General features: G+C 41.8%; 2 protein-coding genes across 4 annotated transcripts in view; one reads left to right on the top strand and one right to left on the bottom strand.

Annotated features, from left to right (window-relative positions):
* Positions 1-1,545: 1,545 nt before the first annotated feature.
* GYG1 (glycogenin 1) lies at positions 1,546-17,567 on the top strand. The gene is made up of 7 exons (XM_088472047.1): positions 1,546-1,652; positions 9,082-9,217; positions 9,299-9,473; positions 11,667-11,829; positions 12,413-12,539; positions 13,929-14,148; positions 16,261-17,567. The coding sequence occupies exons 1-7, from the start codon at positions 1,646-1,648 to the stop codon at positions 16,429-16,431; spliced, it is 999 nt and encodes a 332-aa protein (XP_088328173.1). The 5' UTR covers positions 1,546-1,645; the 3' UTR covers positions 16,432-17,567.
* A 6,583-nt stretch (positions 17,568-24,150) lies between these two features.
* The window catches only part of HLTF (helicase like transcription factor), a 121,945-nt gene continuing 119,295 nt past the window's right edge, over positions 24,151-26,800 (bottom strand). For all 3 annotated transcript variants that reach the window (XM_088472050.1, XM_088472049.1, XM_088472048.1), the window contains 2 exons: positions 25,512-25,592; positions 24,151-24,625 (listed from right to left, as the gene is read on the bottom strand). In XM_088472050.1, coding sequence (XP_088328176.1) covers positions 24,473-24,625; positions 25,512-25,592 — 234 coding nt within the window. In that variant the 3' untranslated portion in view covers positions 24,151-24,472. The remainder of the gene's footprint in view (positions 24,626-25,511; positions 25,593-26,800) is intronic.

Here is a 26,800-nt window from a genome sequence, read left to right on the forward strand (position 1 = left end):
TGCTCGTACTCGTGGGTCGTACATTGCATCTTCAGATCTTACCTACTGCAGGCAAGATTTGCCAATCTCAAATACGATTTGTGCAGATTGATCTTTAGTCAGACTGGACACTTATTAGCACCATATCGTATCCTGGAGAGCCTGGGAGCTGCCGGGGAGTGTTCAAGGGAAATCGCTTACGATATTGCATAGTGAGCACATTGTCTAGTGTGTAGACACCTTTAGTTTTCTAGATATCTACATTTGCACAGTATAGGAATTGACAGAAAATTACATTTGCTAACCTTTGCTTTTTAACAAATGAAAAATTAAATTTTCACTGTAAATTTAGTGGCGATTGGCGACTTTAGAGTATTGTGTCTACTCAAACGTTAAGGGGCTCATGTAGAGATGCAATTTAAGCAAAAACACAGGCATAAATGGCGTCCATAAAAAATGCGATATTTGCATGGTATGCAGAGCCGTAGGTATTGACTTTGCATATTACATAAAATTCATATTTTAGCACATTTTGCGGTTTTCAGTTGGGCATGCATGCAATTCTACATGAGTCCCTAAACGCTATCACATATATACACCTTCACTTAATCAATATGGTCCACACTTAAGCTGGCCATACACTAGACCAACTTACATCCAACCAGCCAACTTGTTGATTGGTTGGAATGAAAATCTGGTAAGGAATGAAAGCAAATGACAATCAGCACTTTGCTCCCAAACGCCGGAAAATGAACAAAAACTGTTGTTTGAACAAATTGCTTAGATCAAACATTTAACAAACTTGTCTGACGACCATTTTCATCTGTTTTCTGGCATTTAGGAGCAAATTGCTGATCATCAGTTACTCCCATTCCTTACCAGATTTTCATTCCAACCAATCAACAAGTTGGCTGGTTGGATGTAAGTTGGTCTAGTGTGTGGCCAATGACTTATGCTGGCCATACATTAGTACAATGTAGTACAATGCAATACATCGTACGTTTTCTCTTGAACTCCCCGGCAGTCCCGACGGCACGATTTGGTGCGTTTTAACACACACGATCTGCATACGATTACGATAGATATGATGGGCTGCACATCTGATAATACAATACATTTTAAGAGAGGCGGGAGCGCGCATCGGATCGTATCCTACCAATATGCTACATGATTTCGACACGATTCATCGTACGACGCGCCGAAAATCGGGCACTCGTCCCGAAATCGCACTAGTGTATGTCCAGCGTTACTTATATTAATCCCATAATTGCCATGCTTCATGAGCTACTGATGGTTTTCACCTGCTCTTTCTAAATGAGTGATCAACAAATGTTCTGAAGATGGGGAAAATAAATATTATTAATGCATGCCCTGATCCCGCGGATCTGTAGGTAGTGCACACACACAACAGGTTACCAGCGTGCCATGTCTGATTTTGCCCTGTGCCGTGTGTGTATGTTATATAACTGTGTACTTATTATTTTATGTCTGTGTGTTTATATTCCTCAGCAGTGCTGAGCTGGGGGCGGGGCCCGGTCACATGACAGGGGACACGTATAAGAGGCAGGCCACGCTGTGTGACCGGCAGCATCTGCACAGTTGGGTTGTAGGAGGAGGCGGTAGCGCGTCCGGGACAGCAGAACACGGTGTTCGCAGCAGCGCAGAGATGGCCGGTAAGCTCCGGTTTGAGGACGGCAGTGATACATACACCCACATGGGTATGAGTAGGGTGCAGGTACTGTAGTAGCACCAGTGGTGCTACCCTCTGGGCATGGTAGTAACCCCCTCGCTGGCAGGGTGATCGAGCCTCTAAGCTGGTGTATGCAGCAAGGTGAATGGGCACAGTTATGTCGCTGTAGCCGCCCGGCTCCCTCCAGCTGTAGGAATCACCCCACAGCCTGCGTTTCAGAACGTATACAAGGGAAGTGCCCGCTGTCCTGCACACCTGCCTGTAACTGGTAAGGTGCCCGCCGTGGCCTCTCCAACTCCCCATTCTGTCCGGGATCCATTGCAGAATAGAGCACGGAGAACTCTATGCCAGTCTTCCGCCACCCTGTACGGTGCTGGCACTACTCCCTGCCCCGCATGGTGTCGCACCCCACCCCTTCCCGTGTCTTCTCACCCGTCAGTGTCTCCCGTGTTCTGCAAGCCACACTATAGTGAGCCCTGCCTATTGCCCTATCCCTGTATTAGGAGTGCATTGGGCACCGATCACGCCGCGCATACAGTACGTGGTGTTAGGAAAGCTGTGCATGTCCCCTTCCTGTACGTGCTGTCACTTGTCTCCTCCGTATTGGGACACTCGGCATGTGCTGCACAGGGCTCCTCTAATGACTGCTGCAGTATATGACCTGGCTGAGTATGCACTAAGTCACCGACTTGCTGGAGCTACTCCTATTGGTATATCTGCTAATCGGTGTAATATGCAACCTCTCCTAGATATGAGTAATGGATATTTCTTATCTAGCAATAAACTACTTTTTAATAGGGTTACAAAAAAATTTCCTTAGTGATGTTACAATAAATGTGTCCATGCTGTCTGTTATGGTGTCTTCCTCCGCTTGGCAGCCATAGTGAATTATTGTCCTAGGCTTCCTGGAAATCCTAGTGTAGTACTCCTGTGCCAGCACAAGTGACTAGATTGGTTTCACAACTGAATGAAATCCCATCTCTAAGAGGGCACCAAACGTTTCCTGACCACCATCTGTAAACAGACTATAACCCAAGACTGAATATTTCTTACTAATGAGTATGGAGACCCTTACCATGTCCTTGAAGGTGATTCATACATGATCCTGGGGATGGTCAGGTGGTACAGGCCTGCATTTTGTATGGTGTTTCTTTGCAGCATTTTAACCCTTATGCACCTGCCCTTCACATATGTGACTGTTAAAGCATTCTTAAAATGAATGTTGCCATGTACAGAGATTACATCCAGTGTCTACATACATTAAATGCAGAGTTTATTTAACTGCACCTTTGCAGTCTTTGGTGACTAAGTGAAAATATGGCAGGGCTTTTGGCTTGAACATGGTTGAAGGGCCTAGTGCAAGTGATGTCTCCTGTGTTAGGCAAAATAATGCTGCTGCATTCTGGTAAGCTCTGAAAACCTTGGATTTGTGGTGTTTGGCTCCAATAGTTAATGGCATCTACCCCTATGGGGGAGTTTTTTTTTTTTTTTTTTTTTTAACAATCCCTGGCAGCCTCCATGTGTCTCCTCTTCTGGTAACAGTTAATAAAGTGGTGGCCTTTATGAATGCTACCTTGTTGTGGGCACAATCTCCCATTGGAACTGCTTTTCTTGTAAAGGGTTAGCCCTGCCCCCCCACCCCCTTAAAAAAAATTAAATAAAAAATCTCTGGTATCTTAAAGGCAAATTAGAGCCCAAATACTAAATATGCCCCATAAAACTGTCTGCTGCCTTTGAGTGTTCAATTGATTATTCAGTTACTCCAGTTGTGCTGATAACGAGATGGATTAATCTGCCCTGGTGTAATCTGAGCTGTACAGTTTATGAAGGCCTGATGGGGTTCATGGAAATTATTTACCTTACCTGGGTGGTAGATTCCTGAGTAAGTTATTTCCAGGCATGTGCCAGTGTTCTCTTTGCCAGTTGTTCTAACGAATATTGACATTGCTTCCAGGTCTATCTTTAGCTCATCTCCCTTGTAGTAAGCCTGTGCCAGAATAGTCATCTACTGTGTTCACATTGCTGATGGTTCTCTCTAGGCGTAACATGTAGTAAGTGGCTTTTAATTTCATAACAACCTCCTTAAAGATGCTGTAGTTTCAAGTGGGGGGGGGGCTTTTGGTGCGGTGAGTCAAGGCTTTCAGTGACTTTCCAAAATCAGAGTATACTTTGAGTGACAATGGACTAATATGAAATTGTTTAGTTTGGTAAAATGTGCCAATTGAAACATGTAGTGGATTGGCAGTAAGGACCACCTGGTGGCTAAAGTATTTATGACCATGTTTCTGTACATGCCTAACCATTTGTGATTAAGGTGTCTATTTACAATAGAAATGTCCCCTATGGGACTACTTCTCATTTACAAATGCTGTGCAACGAGCAATAGTTTTTGCCAGCTGCCTCCAGCAATGGCTTCCTCAGTACAAACATGGCGAGGCTAGCTAATGCCTATCTAACAAGGACTGCTGTGGTACATATCAGAATGGCAATAGTAGAAGTGTGTTTTTTTTTGTTTGTTTTTTGCAAACTCCATGTGTATTTATAGAATGTACTTTAGTGTAGAGCACATTTACAGAGGGCAGTGAAGTGTCCGGTCTTGTACACCTACTAGCATTACTGGGGAGTTGAGCATTGCTTGGCAGACCTGGTGATGTTTACAATTTAGTGATAAGCTTCTAACAGTGCTGTAAGTGACAAGTCTGCTTTGCCATGTAATGTTTATATGAAGGGATCGGTATGAAATACTGCTGAATGCATGTCCAGCGGGTCTAATACAGACGCTGGAAGCCTGTCGGTTCTAATCCCGACAGGTAAGTATTCTCCTATTCACTGACCTATCTCCCCCTCCCTCCCTTAGGGGTGCCTAAACCTACCTCACCCCCCCCCCCCCCCCCCACCTCCCTGCAGTTCTCTGTGGCCGGCTTACCTTCAATCGGGCTGCCTGCTCCTGGCGTAGTTAAATGACAGGCGTCAGGATTTTGATGCCTGTCATTAGACCCTTGCCAGGATTAGTCGGGATGCCAATGGTCGACATCTAGACCATCGGCATCGCAACTGCATACCATGAAGTACACATGTGAGATACTCTATGCTGCAATGGGCACTTGGTAAATGACTATCTGTTCTAGGCTGAGGTGCTTGGTTCATAGCAAGCTGACCTTAGTAGGAAAGGATTACCTACTTGAATTTCTAGTTGGTAAATGCCACACTTGCAAACTTACATCTTTGATGTGGCTGCTGTATGTCAGGCTGTTCTCTTTAACTGGCCTACTATAGGCATGTGTACTGTTGGTGGTCTGTGCAATTTGCTCCTTCCACTTAGCTGCAGTAATACTAAATATGAAATGACTCTGGTGTAGTTGACTTTGGCCCAGAAGAGTAGGTCTCAGCTCTGTATAGATTATCTGTTCTTGGAATGTGTGTACCTCTTTGTCAGAGAATGCAGATGTAAGTCATGACTCCCTAAATATCTAGTAAGGCTTAATAATCCTACTGCAGGGACTATTTACAGAAAGGCATTTAGTGGGTAAGGGCAGATTATTCCTAAACAAGATGTAATGCCGTCCTTTCATTCTGGCTTACACTGTATAAGCCCTACAGTTGTCTCTTTACAGACACTACTTTCCATGTAACAACTCTTGTCATAATAGCAGCCTCTTTACTAGCCGTTTACCTATTTCTGTTTTGGGGGTATTCAATATGAAACGTTAACTTCACTGCCGAAGTTAATGTTTCATATCGGAGTTTTTACCTGCGTTAAAGTATCGGGTGCGCTCCCACTTATCCCCATATTCAATATAAAATTAACAAAAACGGGAACCTCCGAAGTTGGATTTGCGTAAAGTTACGAATTTTTCCTTAATTTGTAAGACCCCCTAAAGTTGTAAAAATATGGGGGATCACTATGGGTACCCCGTTTTAGCCTTTAAATGAAAGTCAGATTTAAATAGCCGCAGCAGGGTTTTTTTTTTTTTTTTTCCCCGACATTGAAGTAGTGTTGCAGAAGAGCACTTGGGTTATTTTTTTTTTTAAGTGGTCGCATCAAATTTGGGGTACATGAAAATGGGTACTAGCATATTTTTAAGTCCCTAAAGTAAGTTTTTATAAATTCTGCATTTGTGCACTTGCCGCTATAAATCTATTCTACAAAACACCTGCCGCATACTTGCAGAATAGCCCTGAACCTATTTCCCTATTGTTAAACAATTTTTTCCCATTTTTTTTTTTTTTACCCCAATTTTTAAATGAATTTTTTGGGGTGTCCCTAATTTTTTTAAAAACTTTTTGGCACAGTTCTTTTTTAAATGTCATTCCCAGGGGTGCAGGCTATTTTTTTTAAGCCTGCACCCCTAAACCCCAAATCTGCATATTTTTTTTTTCCCAACACCTATTCAATGGTGGAAAGTTTTCCCTGTTTTTTATCAGACTTTTCAAAACTGCAAAAAGTCTCTGAAATTGAATACGGTGTAAAACTAAAACCTGCGATAATGACATCATACCTCCGATATTAACGCAAAAACTGACTTATTGCTCCCATATTGAATACCCCTGTTTATCTTGGTCACAGTAAGGTATGACATGTTCACTAGCATTCATCTCTTGCCCTTGGCTATTGGCTCAATGAATGCTGCATGGTTTATTTTTTTGTTTTTTGCAATTCTCAGGAAGCTGTCTAATTTCCTGTATTAGAATAGCTTGGGAGAATTTGTTGCAATGTACCTGCTGAGGTTTCTGACTAAAAATCTAAACTAAAATGTCCTATTTGACAACCTACTTAGTTTCTCCAGCACACCTTATCTGCCAGCAGCTTCACAATGAGCAAAAACAGATGTAGGAGCATGCCATAGCAATTGTCTAATACTTAAGGCAGAGATTCTTAAACTATGTCCTTAAGACACCTTAGTGGTCAAGGTATTAAGAATATCCATGGATGAACACAAACTCTTAAATCGAAAGATTGAGGTACTAATGTCACCCATCCAAGCATGGTTAGCATTAAAACCTGGACCATTAGGGTGCCTTGAGTACTGAGTTTGGAAACCTCCGACTTAACTTCACAGGGGGAATTCATCCGTGGTCACTGCTCCTTTAAGTGAACAGGAGCTATTGCCTTTAGGCACCCATTACTTCTCTCATTACTGCTAGCAGCTTCTTGAGGTGTGAGCAGAACTCCACCCAAGCTTTTGAGCACCTTAATTGAGAGGGGCCTGATGAACTTACCTCCCCCTTAATTTGTCTCTTCTAGCAGTAATTTTGTGGACAGACTACTTTTAGTTCACAGGACTGTATTTGGAGTAATTCACAGCTGACTCATGTACCTGCTGTAACCTGTAATCAGCCCAGGCCCACTGCATTTGTATCGCTAGATGGTGGCCCTGGTCAGAAATTGAGCGCTTCTGCTGCCGGTTTTGTACAGTTCCCTATGCTAATATACATGGGTGCACCAAACACCCATATGAATTGGTAAAGAATACAAAATGACTATGGCTTTATCTATCTTAATCTGTGAGTTGTGCCTATAATGAAGTCCAGTTCACGTTTTGGTGATCTACAAATAAGCTTGATCACACTACCCCATTTCTTAAGGCCCCCATACACTGTAAGATTTTACACACTATTTCAATCGATCACAACAATCAATCATGCATATCATGTGTTTTGGAATGCTGAACGATGGCAATGTGCGTCCCCACCATCGTACATCGGCATCATAGATCTTATGGAAAAACCATAAGATCTGCGATCAGTCATGCTGTTAAATGGGTAAATGAAGCATCTTGTAAGATGCATCATTTACCATTCGCAGCATGCGATGCATCGGGCTCAATTTGAAAATGTACCGAGGTGTCGTACATTTTCAAATTGCCCCGTGTATGGCCCGGCATTAGTAAACAAGACTTGATTACAGATTTGGCTTTCTGCAAATGGCTGATCTAATAATGCCGCAGTGTTTAATGTGAGATGTCTGAAGGAGCTGACTGCAGTTCTGTGAGGTTTGAAGGGTTGTTTTGATCTGTTGACTCTAAGGGGAGGTGTTTTTGCACAAGTTACTTGATTTTGCAGTTTGTTACTGTTGGCAACCTGAAGGTCTGTGGAATGTGGAGGTGAACAAGTCTGCAAATGTCTCTACAGTGCATTCTTTCATCATTTATTTTGCTCTTGTCTTCTTCTTGGACTGTACGTAAACTGATGGATGGCATGCTTAGCTGTAACAAGGATCCTGTTCTTGGAATGTATTGGCTATTGCGTTTAGGAATACTTGGCTACAACAAGGATCCTGTTCTTGGATGTATTAGCTATTACACTTGTGTCCCTTTAAACCTTTTCATATTTAGCCAATGTACCTCCAACAAATCTTGCTTTGTGGCTTCTATGCAAGCCATAACTTGATTATACAGTGTATATAACTACTATTACTGAGCTGAATATGACATATTTGGTACCTACTATGCATTAACTCCATAGCTCATCTCTAAACTTAAAATGTGTGGTCTAGTCAACCTTTAAAGTTGTTACCATAAATTAACACTATGGGGCATATGTATCAAAGCTTGATGTGATATATATCTCGCCAACCAATTGGCTTCTAACTTACATTTTGCAGGCTGTGTTTAAGAAATGACAGTTTGGAGCTGATTGGTTGGTGATATATATTTCACAATTTTATCTCTCCAAGCTTTGATACATATGCCCCCTATATGTGCTAGCCCCATAGATCCACAATGCCCCGCAGGAAGGAAGAGCTCTGCCTGATTAAAAATCACAACTTCTGAATGCAATGTCCTCAGCTGGGGTTGCAAAGCATGCCACAGCAATATAGTTCATAGGGGAAATTTTGTTGTTTGGAGCATCAGGTGCCCATAACTAATGCACCCAATCAGGTGCGGGAGCCAGACTTCTACTCACAATGTCCTGAGGTGGCTAGCAGAAATAGGCAAAACGTCATCCGTTAGGGTGCACAAACTGCTGTATGGGATCACTACACCGTACTTAAGATGGGCTTGGCTACTCTAAACAGCTGTGCCCAGGGTTTGATAACCACTGCACTCATGCCCAATTGGAGCAATGATTGGCTCTATTAGGTGCCCATTACTAACAGGTGCCCAAAATGTTTCATAAGTGTATTTGCTCTTAAGTAATACTCTCTCATAGCAGGAACACTTAATTTTTGTAAGCTTAATGTAATCTCTATATAATCACTGAAATTGCTTCAGCATCTAGTGCTACTTGTATAGAGTAGCATGGAAGCCATCTTGTCAATCTCTAGTTCTAAAGAAGCATCTGGACAATATTGGAGCCACCCAGTTATCCGTTACTCATGCGCTAATGTCATGGTGGGGAGGAGTTGGTTGATTCATTACTGTTAAATGACTTGTGTACAGAAATGACTCCTGCATGCTATGTCTTAATAGGTCACGCCTTTGTTACCCTTGCAACAAATGATACCTATGTGAAAGGAGCACTAGTACTAGGATCATCTCTGCAGAAACACAGTACTACAAAAAAGTTGGCTGTGCTCATAACGCCTCAGGTCTCTGACTCTATGAGGTGAGTAATGCTGGTGAATTTTGCTGATGGGAGACAAGTCAGCTGCTGATATCCACTTAAGTTCTCATGTTCTTTCAACAGAAATGTACTGGACAAAGTGTATGATGATGTCCGAGTGGTAGATGTCTTGGACAGTGAGGACTCTGCACACCTGGCTTTAATGGAGAGACCTGAACTTGGGGTCACATTAACAAAAATTCACTGTTGGACGCTGACTGAATACACAAAATGTGTCTTCATGGATGCAGATACAATGGTAATTAATATACATCAACTATCTTATGTGTTTCCAGTTGTAGTGCACTTTAGGGCAACAAAAGCTTTTTTTTATGCTCAACAAAGCTACATGAGCTATCAGACCATGACCCCCTTCCTCCAGGTACAAAATGCTCTGCTCCTGGACTTCCCCTTTGATATACAAGACTACTGAGCTAATTTGGTAACTGGTTTAACAGATGACTGCAATCCTAAATAAGAAGGAAGTCCTGGTGGGAGGGTTCATGTTGGCAGGTATGAGATTAGTCTAATATCCCACTGATCCCAGGTTAGCTCTCTAATTCTGCCCATATCACACCTGTGTAGACTTCAATACATGAATGTTTCATGTACTCTAGGCAGCTGTTTCATTACTTTAACATCCTATACATATAATTCAAACCCAAGTCTTGGTTCATAGCTGTAATGTAAAAAAACCTATGTATGCAGCGTAGGACAGCTTATTCACCACTTAAGATACATGGCATAATTGCACCTTGGGTAATAAAAGTTTCATAATGCAGTCTCATCAAACTGCTAGTCTTCAAATCCTCAAAACATGATATGGGGTAGGTGTGGGGGATGTTTGAGGAACTGATTTTATACCATCTCTTTATGAAAAGGACTTGTAAATATACACCCATCAGCTATAGCATTAAAAACCACCTGCCTAATTTGTAGGTACTCATGCCACCAAAATGGCTCTGACCTGTAGAGGCATGGGCTCCATAAGACCTCTGAAGGTATCCTGTGATAGGTCACCAATGTTGGCACCTGCTGGGTGACTTGGAAAATGTGAACTGTGTGGGGTCCTGAGGACCAAGTTTGAGAACCTCTGGCCTAGAGCATTACATTACTTGCACAGGCTTTCCTTCTGATGGTTAGGTTGTGGATAGGGTTCAGCATGGGCACTCTGACATGTAGCTGATCAGCCCCATATGTAGCAAGCTATGATGCACTGGGTTTACACTTCTCTTTCATAGCCAGCATTAACTTTATCAGTAGTTTATGCTGTGGATGCCCTTATGTGGGATAAGACCAGACAAGCTAGAATTCACTCCCTATGTGCATCAATGAGCCTTTGGCATCCATGATTCTTTTGCTGGTTCTAGTTTTCCTTCCTTCGACCACTGGATACTAATCACTGCATACCAGGAACACCCCACAACAACTTAAGTTTTGATGATGCTCTGACCCAGTCATCTAGCCAACACAACTTGGCCCTTGTCAAAGGTCATCCTTAAGCGTGCCCATTTTCCCTGCCTCCAACAACTTGCTGCATAATGTCCCACTCTGACAGGAGCCATTGTAACAAGGAAATGTAAATGTTTTTTCACTTTAGTCAGTAGTTGTAATGTTATGGCTGACAGGTGTACATGGCTTTTGACCATTATGAAGGGACACTTATTCTTGAGTAGAACACCCTCTAGGCTAGCCTGCCTACACTTTAATGCTTCTCAATATCTACAACCATTCTTTTTACCCACTGTTCTTTCTTAATTCTTACATTTGTATTTCTAAATCTTGAATTGTAACTCCTGTAATTTGTTCTTGGACTTTTATTCTGTCCACACACCTGCATATTTATCTTTTGTGGCACAAGAGGTCCAGGGAAAATACTACCATAATATAAAGCATGGGTGTGGTATATTTTGATCTTCATGTTGACCTGATTAGAATGTGAACAAAATGTCCCAGTTGGTCTAGCGGTGTTACCTTTTTATGGTGGCTCCAGCAATTTCTTCTGGCGTCCATCTGACTTTTGGTAGATCAGTGGCATTTGCAGCGTTGAGTATGCCAGACTCTGATATGCAAAATGCTGACATTCTACAAATATCGACACTAAATGTTTCAATTTTTCTCACACTCCAAAGCAGAGGGGTAGTTTGTGCCCAGCACTACCTGCATTTCTTATGTATTGTATTGTAGGTCTTTAGATCAGTGTTTCCCAAACACAACCTAACATGTGCACAAACTAGGAAAGTTGGAAACCATGCACTGTCTTCATTACTGGCTGACACATTTTTAAAAGATCCACAAGTGGAGTGAATTCCACGTGAGTCTGAGGAGACAAGGAAAACATGCACTTAGTGCTCCCTGAGGAATGAGATTAGGAAACACTGCTTTACATAATGCATTTTACTTCAAATGGCTGGTCACAATTGTATAACTATGTGCTACTTTTAAACTGCAGGTTTTGTCAAATGTTGATGAGCTATTTGAGCGGGAAGAGCTGTCTGCAGCACCAGACCCAGGTTGGCCTGACTGCTTTAACTCTGGAGTGTTTGTATATCAACCATCCACCAATACTTACAACCAGCTGTTAACATTGGCTACAGAAAAAGGCAGCTTTGATGGTAAGCATAGCTGCTTGGTTTACTACTTTCAATTTAATGTGGCAGCTCCAAACCTGTATTGAATGTCACTTTCTGGTTATAATGCTAGCTTTACTAATGCAGACCTCTGAAGGAGTGGATATATTTCTTGTGATTGTCATGAATTCTCACATGGCTTTGCATCAATTGCTGATGGCAACCTGTTCTGACAGATGCTTCTCTAGCTGGATTTAGTCTGAACAGTACAGCTGTCTGGATAACTTAATGGAACCAGACTCAATTACATCAATGCAAAGTCAGTGAACCATTTAGTGCATGCTACAGCTTGCAACTCTAAAAAGCTAGGTAGTCATAGAATTTAAAATGGTTTTGTAGCGGGATTCTATAATAGAGAACTTGTATGGGGAAATGGACTGTTCCCTTAATGGTAAACTAGGACTTGCAGACTTCAAACAATCACTACAAACAAGGAGGACCTTCAATCCCTCCACATGCTAAAGGACTACTACTGCCGACCTCAGCTGACTAGTTGTACTAATACAAACTCATAGCTGTATGGAAGTGGTGTATAAATTGCAGAAGATTTCATGGCTTTTGTTTATAGGTGGAGACCAAGGTTTGCTAAACAGCTTCTTCGAAACCTGGGCTACAAAGGATATAAACAAGCACCTACCCTTTATTTACAACTTAAGCTCTGTATCGATATACTCCTATCTGCCAGCGTTTAAGGCGTAAGTACATAAACTTTTTTTTTTTACATGGTAAATGGCTACATAACATTATACATTTAGCTGAAGCTACTATTTAACATATGTTTTTGTCCCTTAGAGTTGGTAACTGTACCAGACAGGACATGTTAGTCACATGAACATTCCTCCTACGCTCACTACATAGTTATTTAGGCTTATTACAACTGCTAACATAAGCACGACTGAACTTGGCTTCTAATCAACTTGTGGTTGCATTGGGCTCTCCCAGTAAGGCTAAAAATACATGTAAAATGCAGTAGCTGCTTGTAAGATGTGAGAAGAGGCCACACTGTCCTGAAGTGACAGTTACTAACCATGCAGTGTACAGTGCTGCAGAAAATCAGTGTTACAAATTGCCTGCAACTTCAAGCTGCTAATGTATGAAGATTCATGCACAAAATAACATGCAGACAAGTACAGGTTTAGAGCATATGCAAGCCTCAGATTGTGCTGAGTGATATCTGTGGGTCCTGGGGACCCCTTAAAATAAATAATGGGGGTCCTACTCTGCTGGTGCTAGGTTCTATCCCATGTATGGGGGGGGGGGGGTGGACACAACATTTAGCAGTTGGGACAGAGCTGTAGACAGCCATTTTTTACTGTCAGCAGCTGTTGGAAGTCACTGTTGGCTCCCTCATGGCACCAGTCACCCCCACAGCACCAAACCCTGACCTGCTGTGACTTGCTTGAATTCCCATCAGTGCAGCCACACTAGACAGTCTTCTCCAGCCTCCCGCACACTGTAGTTCCCAGGTCCTCAATCAGGTAAAATATGCACTATAGCATATATTTAATCATGGAGCCTGTGGCTAGATGACCAGTTTCATGTCGTTCAAGTGGACCGATCTTGCTGCACTGAGCATTTAAGCTTGCAATCCTCTCATTGGGGCAGATGTATGAAGCTCGTGAAAGTGAAGAGTGATAAATCATTGACCAATCAGCTGCTAACTCATGTTACAGGCTGTTTGAAAAATGACAGTTGGGAGCTGTGTGGCTGGTTTATCACTTTCCAGAGCTTCATACATATGCCCCATTGTGTCTTGCAATGTATAAATGTACCGCTTGCTGCAGATGGAAAACATCTGCTATTGGGGTGTGTGCTGCGTTATTCTTTAACATCCCTCAACTGCAATCTAATCTAATTGGCAGTGGCAGGTAACAGATTTTCAGCTCTGCAATCATGGTATTTTGTTAGACTGTACATAGTTGAATGTTGGCAGTCTCTTCACCATTAGTTTTCAAAACTTAAACCATAACCTCTTAGGGACTCTGCTGTTACATTAGACTATGGAGAAGGTTTGCTACAAGTGAAGTGTTTTCTACAGACTGCAAATAATGACTGTCTTTTATTTCACATAAAATTGCTGGCAGGTTTGGAGCAAATGCAAAGGTGGTGCATTTCCTGGGCAAGGTGAAGCCATGGAACTTTACATATGATAGTAAAACAAAGACTGTGGAAGGAAATGGACAAGACCAAACACTCATTCACCCAGAATTCCTCAACCTCTGGTGGGACACCTACACTTCCAGAATTCTATCACTCCTAACAGAACATGGCGTGGTTGAAGATGTATCAATTGGCCTTAAAGCGGTATGTTAGTATAGCTACTGAAACTTGTTTTTTTTTCTCTGTGAAAGCATGTAAAGTTAAATGTAATTGTTGCTGGCTCCCCTTAGTGGAGTCCTAGAAACTGCACTGAAGCTCTCCTTCCTCACCCTACATAAATGAACGTCTGCCAATGCCCCACAAGCTTTGATACGGACATGCCCATAGGCTGTTAGTGGAGCAACATTGAATTCTTCTGGAAAAGCTGTTGCAGCATGCAGTTACTGAGGATTTATTAAGGCAAAGCTCACTTTAAGTCTTAACTGGGTTTTTTTTTTTTTTTTTTTTTCATTCAAATGGCTGATCACATTTAGCAGACAATATAACTGAATTGTGGGTTTCACCTTGTTGCCAACACTTCATATTTAACATAGCACAGGCGGTTGGCTGCTTCAACACCAGAAGTCACAATTTGCAAGGCAGTGGTGAGGTCTGAGAACCAGTGTAGTGGCTTCAACATTCCGAGATCCATATAAAATAATGGAGGGGGCTTCCCCCTAATATTTAATCTGGGTACATGAGACATCTTCAGTTTTTTCTTTTTAATACATCTCTATAAAAACTATTTATAGTAAACATGTTCTATATTGAAACAAATGGTGGCTTTGAATCTGCTGTTAAGGACAAACTCTCCCACTGGTTAAAGAAACTCCCAAAACCTGGCCCTAAGATGTGCTGCCTGTGATCAGCTGAATAGTCCATTGAAAGTTCAGAATACTACTGTACTGCACTTGTACTAGGATTAGATCTGTTAAGTATAGGGGAAAATGTAATTACTGTATCACTATACTCAATGGCTCCCTATAACTATATTTAGGAAAAGCAAGGTACAGTAAACATGTACTATAATCTCTAAGGACTGATCCATGCCTCATGTTGCCACTCATCTAAACAGACACTAGGATATTCCAGTTGGAATGCAGTATGCAGACATTATAAATATTCTCATGAGTTTTGATATTCCAGTATTAAACTGAACCATGCAGCTATGGGAACACTACATTCTTGACTTGGACCCTTCCCTAGAAATTAGTTTTCCACAACTTTGGGAAAAATATGTGCATTTCTCTGCCACAGGTTGTGGTGTGTGGGTTTTTTTTTTTTTTTTAAAAGAACAGATGCTCTAATCTTTCAACTACCGGTATATAGTTCTGATAAGCTCATGGAACTTCACGGGTTTGTATCATGTGGGAGGCACTTCCTGTCAGTAATACTGCAGCAGCTGAAGGAAACCACTGTGGCCCTTGACTGCATATCTCATGTTAATGGTGAAACCCTTGAGGGGGGCATCCACATTACTTAATATCTTAGTCTTAATTGACTAAAAGGATTCAAAATGTGCTATAGAAACTAAATATTATCAGATGTAGATATCAATTAGATTAAAATGTTCCCCTGCCCCCCTTGTGTGTAACACCAGTACTTACCATCAGCATGCCAGCATCTGTAATCTGACAGGTGTCGGGATTCTGGCCCGGCAGCATGACTGACAGTATTATGACGGCATCCCATCCTGATAGGTTGTCGAAATAAATTTGTATTAAGTGTATGTCTTAAGTGCAGTAAACTTGTGTGGTGTGACTACAATTTGCAACTATGGCTTTAGTGTATGATTAGAGAGCAGTCACTTCTACGGCTCCCCAAAAACTAGTTGGTTTTGTAATGCTTTACAGGGAAAGAGGGCAAAATATGGTCTACAGCAGTATTGTAGGGTTCACTTAATCCTAAAGTGACCTAGCTAATTGCATGAGCAGTGTTCTTGCAGCAGATGGTTCCTGAGTAGGGTATCCTTAATCCTCAACCTCTCCTGCTTTTGTTTCTTAACTGTCTGACTGTTCACAGCTATCGGGCTTGGTCTGTTCACTGGCTTTCTCTTGTCGCTTCTGTAGAGAGGTATGAAGAAATTACATCGTTAATATGTACAATTTGCTGACTCCATTGCAGCTTTTCTTTTAATTTCCAACTTTTGCGTGTTGTCTAGTTCTGCTTTTGCTGGCTTTGCATGGAAGCTATCCATTGGTTTCCTCATCTTCAATTTGAGCTTCATTCTGTTGGATTGTGTCTAACGTGGTTTCTTTTACTTGTGGGTTTTTACAGGAGGAAATTACAGAAGCTGTGTCACAGCTGTCTATAGCGGGAGCAGCACCGCCGCCTCCACCTCTATCTTCAGAAGAACGCAGGGAGCGATGGGAACAAGGTCAGGTTGATTACATGGGAGAAGATTCTTACGAAAACATAAAGAAGAAGCTAGATTCTTATCTTGAATAGGACTATACCATCTTGCACAAGGAAACATAAAAGGACTTTGTTTGGCATCTAGGACTGTTCAACTACACTGTTTACTAAACTGCTAGGAGCTTTACTAAGCCTCTATTGGTGGCTTCTTCCACTTGCGAGTGGGAACGTAAATTAGGCATCTTTTTGTTACATGCCCAGTTCTGTGCCATTATCAACACTTTAGAGTAGCAAAGGAAGATCACTTGTTTCCAGGGAACTGTTTAGGACTTGGATCTGCTTCAAAAGATAAATGAAAGATGCACTTAACTGGTTTTACCTGACAAATGCTAACAAGTTAGAACTGCCCCTTGCTCCCACTGTTCGTGGACTGTAAAAATGCCTTTACATCAAGGTATTGACAATGTTATCCCATTCCCCCTTTCCAGATGTTTGCATGATAAAGCAGTTTCTGTTCCCAGAAATTGATGTAAACTCAAGTGCACCTTAAACTGGGAATGATTCCTGTCCAGCTCTGTACCCCAGAGGGCTAATGTAATGCTTCCTTCAACCCAACTGTAATTTGGCACTTCAAATAAACTTAAGTTTAGTAGCTGGTAAGTTACTATTTTTTTTTTTCTACCCTCCATTGGGCTGTAAGGATCAATGGCTATACTCAGTCTGGGCTTGCAACATGTCTCTAAAGCTTGATGTACAAAGATAGTGACCTTGTTGCAGTTTCAATCTACTTGGCAGAAAAGGTAGACTTTAATAACTTGTCAAATGGACTAGGTGCACCTCCAATAGTTGTGTGCTGTGTAGCTTTCAGCCATATAGAATGGGTGTGCTATAAGGTAGGTGCATATGATTACTCAATTAGATGTGTCTGCAGGAGCTGGTGGGTGACTTGGTTTCCTTTTTAAGCTTTTAATTGTAGAGCTAAAAGCTACAGGAGGTGTTGGAAAACACATGTTACCAGGACACTAATATTTGACCTGACATAATCTAGGTCAGTCCTTCTCAAATCCAACCCTTGGACATTAAAGCTGGCTATACACCAGACCAACTTTCCTTCAACCAGTTGGTTGGAATGAAAAATCCAGTAACTCATGGAAGCAAATGACAATCAGCCACTTACTCTTAAACACCAGTAAACTGATGAAAGCTGTTAGGCAAGTTGGTTAAATTCATTTAATTTGAACGACCCTTTTTTTGTGTTGGAGAGCCATTGGCTGGCATTTTGCTCCCATACATTACTGGATTTTCATTGCAACTAGAATGGATGGAGGAAAGTTGGTCTGGTGTATAGCCAGCTTAACAAGTAACTGTTTTCTAGATCTTGTTGCTGAAGCACAGGTGGTCTGACACTTAAAGATCCACAGATGATTCTAACCTGGAAAACATGCACTGTGTCCCAGGCTTTGAGAAGCACTGATCTAGGCAGTATCTTTTGTACTACCCTGACTGTCTTCTACAACATTTGAGTGACAGTTATTTTAAAAAACTGAATTTTTCCTTTTCCATAATGACAATATGCAGGTAAGCTTTGAATCAACTGTGCTAAAGTACTTTTGGATCTATAGGCTCCACAGGGAGCCCTTGGGGTGTAAGTGATGGGAACCAATCCAGGCACCACGCAGTTAGTTTTCAGCTCCCAGGATGCACTGGGTTCACTCTCCCTATACCCCACCCCAAGTCAGAGGCACCTTAGTTTTGTTGGTTCCTGGCCGGAGTTGGGTCATTTTGCAGGGGGGGCTGTTTAAGCAGCCCCTAAAGCTTATCTCTACAAGAAATAGAGCAGGCAGCAGCAGACTGTCTGTGGGACTTCTGCACTGCCACCCCTCTGGTGCTGCAACACCAGTACTGATCTTGTTTTGGGGTCAGTGCTAGCCAGGGCCCCCAGACAGGTAAAGCAGGTCACCGCTTGCAGTGACCCGTATGGCTCCGGTCTAAAGGGGACAGACTGGAGGTGGCTGAGTGTGGACACAGGCTCTGGCCATCGTGCCCCACTGCACCACCAGGGACAATTTGGTTAGGGAAATGAGCATCCCAGGGGTTAATCAGCCGGGGGAGATGGCTTCCCTGTTTAAGCTGTTCCTCGCCTTTCCACTGAGCTCTGGCTTCCCTGAGCTGCTCTCCTCCAGACACGCCCCCTCTGAGGCTTCCGACGGGCATTGTATCATGGTCCAGTTGTCCATGGTGCAACATGTGGTCTGGTCCCCCTGCATACCTCTCCAGAGGGACAGCGTCTGTAGCACTATTGCCAACCAGACACTGTCTGTGTAATTGAGTATAGTGTTGCTTTGCTGCCTTTTTTTTTTTTTTTTTTTTTTAAATCCTATTGCTATACCCTCTCATTCTGCCCTAATACAGGTGTTAGGGTGATTTATACCTGACTAATTTATAGATATATCGTTTGCGGGACACAATAGTATGGGACAGACCTCACTGTGCCATATTTAGACAACAGGTCCTGTCTTATGCTTAGGTAAGCTGCACAGCAACAAGTATATTGCTCCCTGTTAGTATTTATACATACCCATGGTTGCTTTGTACCCAGTACCATATTGTGCATAATTTTACCCTGCAGACATGTCTGACAAGGGTAATTAACACATTCCTGTACTCATGCTGCAGTCTTACAGATTATGTACTATTTTTAGTGAAAAGGATGTGGTTTGGGATGGGTTGTGTGAGGTGTTATAACCCACAATGAACCTCAAACTTCCAACATTAGTACAGGTGCCCCCTTGGACTTTTTTTTTTTATCCCCCCCAGATGTTGGCCTCCATTGTGGACCACCTGGCTGTCTTTCCTCCTATGGGGGTACTACAGCAGCCCATCCCTACCTTACAGGAACTACCACTGATTATGCAGCCCCTTCCTGTGCCACAGCAGGTGGTTATTCCCACAGTCTACTGAGGTAGAGAAAACATCCACCCTGTGGTAATACCAGAGTCTGACAGAACCTACTGCTCTTCAGTCCATGTCTAAATCCAAACAGCTATAAATCTGAAATGCCTCTAACCCTAAGTCAAGGATTAATCCTGCCTTGGTGTGTGCGGTCAGATCTGTATTGGTGTTAGGGGATGACGAGCCAGCCCCTAAATCCAACCACCCCCTGTTTAAACAGTTGAAGGGGACTTTGGCAGTGTTCCCTGTGTCAAATCAGCTGGTAGATCACATGGCTGATGCCTGGTAAGAGGAATCTACCTCAAATGTTTGACCTCCTGTTAGCCATTTCCTGAGACTCATTGTAAGTTACATGGTTGATTAAAAGTGCAACGTTACCTATGCCTTCCATTTCTTCCTTTAAGGATCCTATGGATAAGAAGGTTCTATGCATGTGATACCTTTGCCCCTCGGGATGCTTCCTTTTGGGTGTCTGATTCTCCTCTGTGCTCAGGAGTGTCCCCCACCCTTAAAAGGATGGCTTTGGGACATCCCCAAGGGCTCCCTGTGGAGCTTATGGACCCAGAAGAAGAAAATGACAGTTATGGTAAGAACTTTTGTGAACTTTCTTTGAAGTCCACAGGGCACACGACCTGGCTTCATATGGGCTATCGTACTGGTCACCTGTTTCCAGTCTCCTTCTCTGTGAGTGTGATTCTCGAGTGTTCCAGTCTTCCTTCTCTTATCATCCTCCTGGCTTTTTATGAACTGAGGTGGCTCTGGCTTGGGGTATAAGGAGTGCATCCTGGGAACTGAAAGCTTTAACTGCATGGTGCCTGGATTGGTTCCAATCTACATCCCAAGATCTCCCTGTGGACCTTATGGACTTTGAAGAAAGAGTTAACAAAGGTAAGTTCTTAAGAACTTTTTTTTTCTTCTTTCAACATAGCTGTGCCATAATCACACCTTGCCAAGTGATTATATTTAGGGTGAAGGGTAAAAGCCATGATTAGAGGGAATAGGAAGCAAACTGCAAAGCTTTGCATTCAGAGATGTAATCTAGTTTCAATGATGGTGCTTGTGTTACATTAGCCTAAAATTCCTTTTATACAAGGGATATTTACTATTCGTTAAACACTATTGGCGATTGCCTGGATTTGTCGAACTAGTGGTTTACCCCAATCCTCAATTACCCAAAGAGGTAATGTTTTCTTTAATCATGCACAGAAAGTGATCCATTTTTGGATCAGTAATTCCACCTGTTTCCAGACAAATACAAAGCCTTACCTGTTGGGGGTACTCAAGCATGTGGTTGGAAACCACAGGTCTAAATGTTTTGGGCTCTAAACTTGTGTATAAATGGTTATGGGCTCTTTGGCAGGGCTGCAAAAGGGGGCTACATTGACTATGGATACACTGACCACACAATCTGGGTTCAAGGTTGGGGCTTAAATGTAAACCTCCCCCCAAAAAAAGCACCCATGAGATACAGCAGTCAAACGAACTACCCCACTGCAACACACATACCAGGGATACAAAACAAGTGCGTAGCTTGTTCGGTGCCTTTATTTCGATGTCTCAGCCATTATATTGGATTTCAGACAAGAAATTGTGGGACTGTAAAGGCTTTTCAAAGAATAGCCTAATATAGGAGGAAACCTCCAATTTTTTAATGTTCTTTGGAGCCTTTCATCAAAACCTCCTTTCTCTAAGGATTTGTAATTTCCATCCCAAATGGCCACATGTAGGAAATTAAACCCCTCAACACAGGTATACACTTGTACAATGGCAGATCATAGTACAATCATTTTTACTCTAAATTAATGTATCTGCCTCATACAGAATTTCCATCACAAATGGTCATATTGCAATAGGTCATAAGAGATTGTTTAGAACCTTTGTTTAAAAAAACAAAACCAACCATCTGTCTAAGTGCAATAAATAAGAATTCAGCAGTTTTTTTTTTTTTTTTTGAAGCTTCTCAATTGTTTGAGTGAGACACAGTTGGAGATTCATTTTAAATTCCACAAAAAAAGTTCTCATTTGTCACTGGGTTGCTTACACTAAGGTTTGGCTAAATGACCCATTTGCAACTGACTCAGAAACCTGTCTTGCTCTGCATTTAGCAAGCACTAGCCATATGTTTACACACTGATGTGATTTAGGCAGTGAAGTTAATGATTGTGCAGTGTTAAACGTCAATGCCAGGATTGCTGCTGTGTTGGTAAAGTGATTTAAAGCATTTTACCAGTGTCTGCTTTAGAGTGGTGAATATGATCTTGAAGCATCATGCAATCTAAAGCTATAGACCTTTTAACAGTACTACCATGTTGATATGCTGGATTTGATAGAACACGGCACATTTGACAGATAACTTGACTATAGCCCCGTAAATCATGCTACAAAGATGAAATCTGCCTTCGTGGTGAGGCATCAATGACCATAGCTGGTACAAGCATACAATCATGATGCTGTAGGCTTATGGTAAGCTTTGCTATTTTCAGTCCTGGGTACAGTATGTCTGAAATCTAATGCATGTATAAATGTCTTTGCAGTACAACAAATATGAATTTTGCCCAAGTAGGGTTTTTGAAAATGTGCCCTTATCTACATATGCTGTATGTGTACGCACCACCACAATCTTTAGCATTGCTAGGAGGCAAAATTTCCATGATTGTTAATTGCAGTAAAATTTTAAGTGTAGTGTGACTGTGCATTTTTACAGGCTGCAATTGTGTATGATGGTAAATTCAACCAAATTGAGGAAAATAGTCTGCACATCAAGCAAGCAGTGGCCCTTTATACACATGTAATGTGCATCAAGCAAGCAGTGGCCCTTTATACACATGTAATGTGCTTGCACACCTGGCTCATCCCAATGTTTCACCAATTTGCCAGAGTATAAACTGGCTGGTTTATTGTCTGAAGGACAGTTGTCATGTGCATCTGGCATAGCTAGCAGAGGTTTTGTCTCTGGTCCAGGCCATAGCTGAGATCAGCAGGGGTCAGATGGCTTCATGTGATTCATTGTCATGGGTTAAGGACTTTGTATAGGGGCTCATTAAAGTCAATTAGATTGATTATTTTTTTTTGCAATGGCCCTGATTCAGTATGGGGGCATATTGGACTCTTCCCAGAAGAAAAGCAAAGTGGCAAAAGATTTGGACTGTGTAGAAGCTGCTGCCTAGAAGGATCATAGATTTAGAATTTGCTGTGTGCCAGGTAGGGAACTATGGAGTTCGAGGTTTCTTACTCTTCACTGGATAAACCATTTTCCTTCATCACTATCAGTTGGAAGATTACTTTGTGCCAAATATACTAAGTGGGAATGAAAGTCAAACTGCCAGAGCACAATCCTTTGGCCTGTGTGTGGGGAATTGAGCTTGGTCAGTAAAGTGACCAGCTGTCAACATCCAGTTGGCATGGCTGGGAGGACTCAGCCATTGGAGTATGTGGGTGGGTAGACAGATACTCAATCTGGCCTTACAGGGGCCTCATCTTAAATCTATGATTAAGTAGAGTTTAAGTTCCTCACATTGTCAGACTTATTGTTCTGGTTGGTCAGGTACACATTAGGACAACTGTCACCTGTGGTGTTTTCCCTTTGCCCTGGACTAGCTCAGATTCTCTTTTCCAGGTTCTCTACCAACTTGATGACAGTCTGCACTGGAAGGACAACACATTTGTTTAGTGTGTCCTAGCCTGTATGTCATCCTGACACTCAAAGCCTACTATCTTGGAAGATGGCAATGTACACCATGCAGGCTGCTCACCTTGATCTGCATGCCTTCCCCAGATATCCATCCTTTCCTGTTGTCTATGGGACACTAAGGGGCCCTATTGATAAAAATTATTATTTGTGAGTCATCCCCCAAATGTATATAGCTGGGGATAGCAGAGAGAGGTACTGCAGACTCCTGTTTTTGCTTGGTAAATTTACCACGTGTTAGCCCATTGTAGTCTACAGCAGAGGTTACCAAACGCGGTCCTCAAGGCTCTGCAACAGTTCAGGTTTTAAAGATCTCCATGGTTGAGTCAAATTGACTGAGGTACTAATTAAGCCAGCTGTGCTTAACCATGGATATCGCTAAAACCTGAACTGTTGGGGAACCTCTGGTCTATGGGTTAAGGCTCACATAGACTGTGTGATATGCACCATGCAATGCGACGGCCAACATACTGGGCTACCCACACACTGAGCGATCGGGTGGCCGACTGCCCGATATGCCAGCATCCCCCACCTGCATTGGATCATATATCACTCCCTCAGATATGCATAAAGATCTGAAGGACTGATGTACAATCCCATGGGAGCACACACTGGCTGATATCCTACCCACACACGGAATGATATTACTGCTCTATTGTACTGTGTATGGGGGCCGTTGCATAAAAAAAAAAAAAAACACTGGAGGAAGGATCTGTAGGATCCCTCCCTGGTACTAGCCACTTAGCCAGGTGTGGTCAGCACATGCACAGTAGTTGCACACAATGCATGAAGTAGTAGTGACCCTATGCATGTATATAATATATTTGTGAATTTTCTTACCACAAATAGGTCTGATGCTTATTTGTCATTGCAACTAAGAATACATGTGCTGCTAAGGGAGAGTTATGAAAGGTGTACTTTAAGTAGTCTCACACAATTTAGGGTTTTATTTGCCTTAAAAAAAAAAAAATTTGCATAACTGATCCTTTAAGGTATACAGGCTTCTCACCTGGTACGATGGAAATGACTCCCAACAGAAATACATTTGATTCATGTTATTGCACCACTATACTGCTCAGATAGCCGACAGTTGCCACAAATAGATTGCAGACTTCACAAATTCTACAGAGTAATTCATTCAAACAATTTATAACAAACAGATGTAGCTTACATAACATTTTAAATGTCTTTTATTTAAAAACAAAAAACACAACCAGTCAAAGCAGCTTTGTATCAACAGTGCAAACTGGACTACAGCTGCTCATAGTACTGAGTATTCAAAAACTCAAATCTATGGTCTTTTCCTGTGTAGTAGGAGATTTACTATATATAGTGGAGTATCAGGCTTGAGCACTGAACTCAAAGTATCAGTCATGTAAAATTGCTGCTATAAAGACTACTGCTACAGCATTTTAAAATAAAAACATTTTAAAACTGAATTTTCCACATGGACTAAAATGTTTTGATGAACAATATAAACCAGAGAGTAATCTGTTACAAATCAACAAGTGTCTTTATGTCATTGATCCGGGCTTGTTTTATTTCTTTATGGCTCAGCTTGTGTCCTCCAAATGCTCCTGCAACAAGCTCTCTCTTTCTCTCCTGAATTTTGAGCATATTTTCTTCAACAGAATCTTTTATAACAAACTAGAGAAACAAGAAGCCTTTTAGTTACTAATACTGAAGACAATGTGTGTTGGCATTACTGCTGAGAGGTGTAGTACATTCTACTGATGCCTAGTCAATTTTTGTACTCGTTACTTTTAAAATATTAGACAAAGTTTTACATACATTAGATGTAGGTTTGCTGTTCCCTTAAAATACAAAGTCTGGGAATGATATTGACAAGTTGTGTAGGTTTACTCTAAACAGCACAGCATTGGACTTAATTTTTTTACTTTTCTACAGCTTAGAGGGAATAATATGTGATGTAGTGTGTACTTATGCAGAACTTAGATATAAGGACATCCAATTAAACCCCGCAGCCAATTGTCCACTCCGACCTATTCAATAAAGTCCTGTATAAGGCGCGTTTAGCACTGAGGAAGCGCTTATCCTTGCAACCACCGGAACAGCTAGGAAAAGTCAGTGTTAAATTACATCCTCTTAGCGCACATGGGAACACATAGCTTCTGTGTAAACTCCATGGTATCTATGCGTTTTACCGTGCGTTGCATGAGGGTTTACAGTGCGGGGAAAATGCCAAATAATTGAAGTGTCGGGCATAGAACCCGGCGCTTTTCCCCCACACTGTAAACATATGCTGAAACATGGCCTTATTATCAGAAAATAGTAGCACGACTAGAGAAAAAAAATAAAAAAAAAGTCCAGGGCTTTGTATGCAGTTACATATGTGTGCAGCAGTCCCATCCACTTCTAACCGTTTACTATGATGAACAGTTAAAATAAAGCTGTGCTCAAAAAGAAATACAGTATTGTGAAGAAATAAAACTATTAGGTTTGGACATAAAAGGAAAATAGAATATGGAAGGGACTTTTATTTTAGCTCTGTGGTTTTAATGTAGTGAAATACCTTGGTAATAATCACTTCCTTGGTCTGTCCCAGTCTATGACAGCGATCAAAGCATTGCTCTTCAGCGGCTGGATTCCAGGCCTTTAAATGTGGAGAAGAACAATGAATCAATATACATAGGTATTAAATGGCTTTCAGGGCTGTAAACAAAAAACTAATGGAGGGGCTAAGCTGCAGCTACATATTGATATTCAATCTGGCACATACGTACACTTTAATCAGAAACAGTCCAACAAGAAGAACACAGAGCAGAATACACTATCAGTGTACTAGTAGCCCCAGGGATATTTGCTGTAACATTCAGGAGTACTTGAAGTTTTCTGTAATGGTGGGACGAGACATCCAGGTGAGAATTAAGACAATTATAAATCTATTGCTTTGCAAATGTTGGGGGTACAAATAACAAAAATGGACTACCAGGGGAACCACTGCTCAACTGTAACTGCTTAGTGTGAAGTGGGAACATTGCTGTAGGGCACACAAGGTTGCAGAATGGGGGTGCTAAAGCACAGATTAATAGTCTGTCATCTGTTGCAACACTCACTACCAAGTTTCAAGGTCTCTCTGGATTGGGTTTTACATGGTCGTAACTGCACACAAGCTTCAGTTAGCACTGTCAAATGTTGGCTACAGTGGTGTGACACACCTCCCAGTGGACTCCGGAGCAAAGTCTAACGCTTCACCATTTGGCAGACTGCCGTACGAATATGGGTCTAGCAAAACTCAGGAGGATGTTTTGAGCCAGAATGCGTACTGCCAACTGTAAAGTTTGGTGTAGGAGGTGAAATAGTGATCTGGGGCTGGTTTTATAGTTTGACCTAAGCCACTTAAGTCTAGCTAAGGAAAATTGAAAATATAGAGAATTTTGTGCTTCCAAGTTGGTGGCAACAGTTTTTGCAAAGCCCTTTCCTGTTTCACCATGACAATATATCCCTGGACACAAAGTGAGGCCAATTAAAAAAAAATAAAAAAATGGTTTGCAGAGTTTAACATGGAAGAGTTGACTGGTCCATACAGAGCTGTGACCTCAGTGCTGCTGACCACCTTTGGTAAGACTTGGACTGTGAGCCAGGCTTTCTCGTCCAACATCAGTGAAATACTTTGCGAATGCTTTTGTGACTAAATAGATAAAAAAAAATTCTTGAACCAATGCTCCAAAATCTCGTGCAAACCCTTCTCAGAAGAGTTGGAAGTTGGTAAAACAGTAAAAGCCCATAGGTTTGGTAAGAGATGCTCGTGTCCATATACTTTTTACCACCTAGTGCATAAACTGCTCATCACATCCAGGA

Source organism: Taudactylus pleione, unplaced genomic scaffold (genome assembly GCF_031769625.1).
Source record: "Taudactylus pleione unplaced genomic scaffold, aTauple2 ptg000120l, whole genome shotgun sequence".
Classification (NCBI taxonomy): Eukaryota; Metazoa; Chordata; class Amphibia; order Anura; family Myobatrachidae; genus Taudactylus; species Taudactylus pleione.

Excerpts from the sequence above, each read along its gene's own strand:
- GYG1 (XM_088472047.1), top strand. Across the intron at positions 9,474-11,666 it reads TCATGGATGCAGATACAATG|GTTTTGTCAAATGTTGATGA; the intron begins GTAATTAATATA and ends TTTAAACTGCAG. Across the intron at positions 11,830-12,412 it reads AGAAAAAGGCAGCTTTGATG|GTGGAGACCAAGGTTTGCTA; the intron begins GTAAGCATAGCT and ends TTTTGTTTATAG.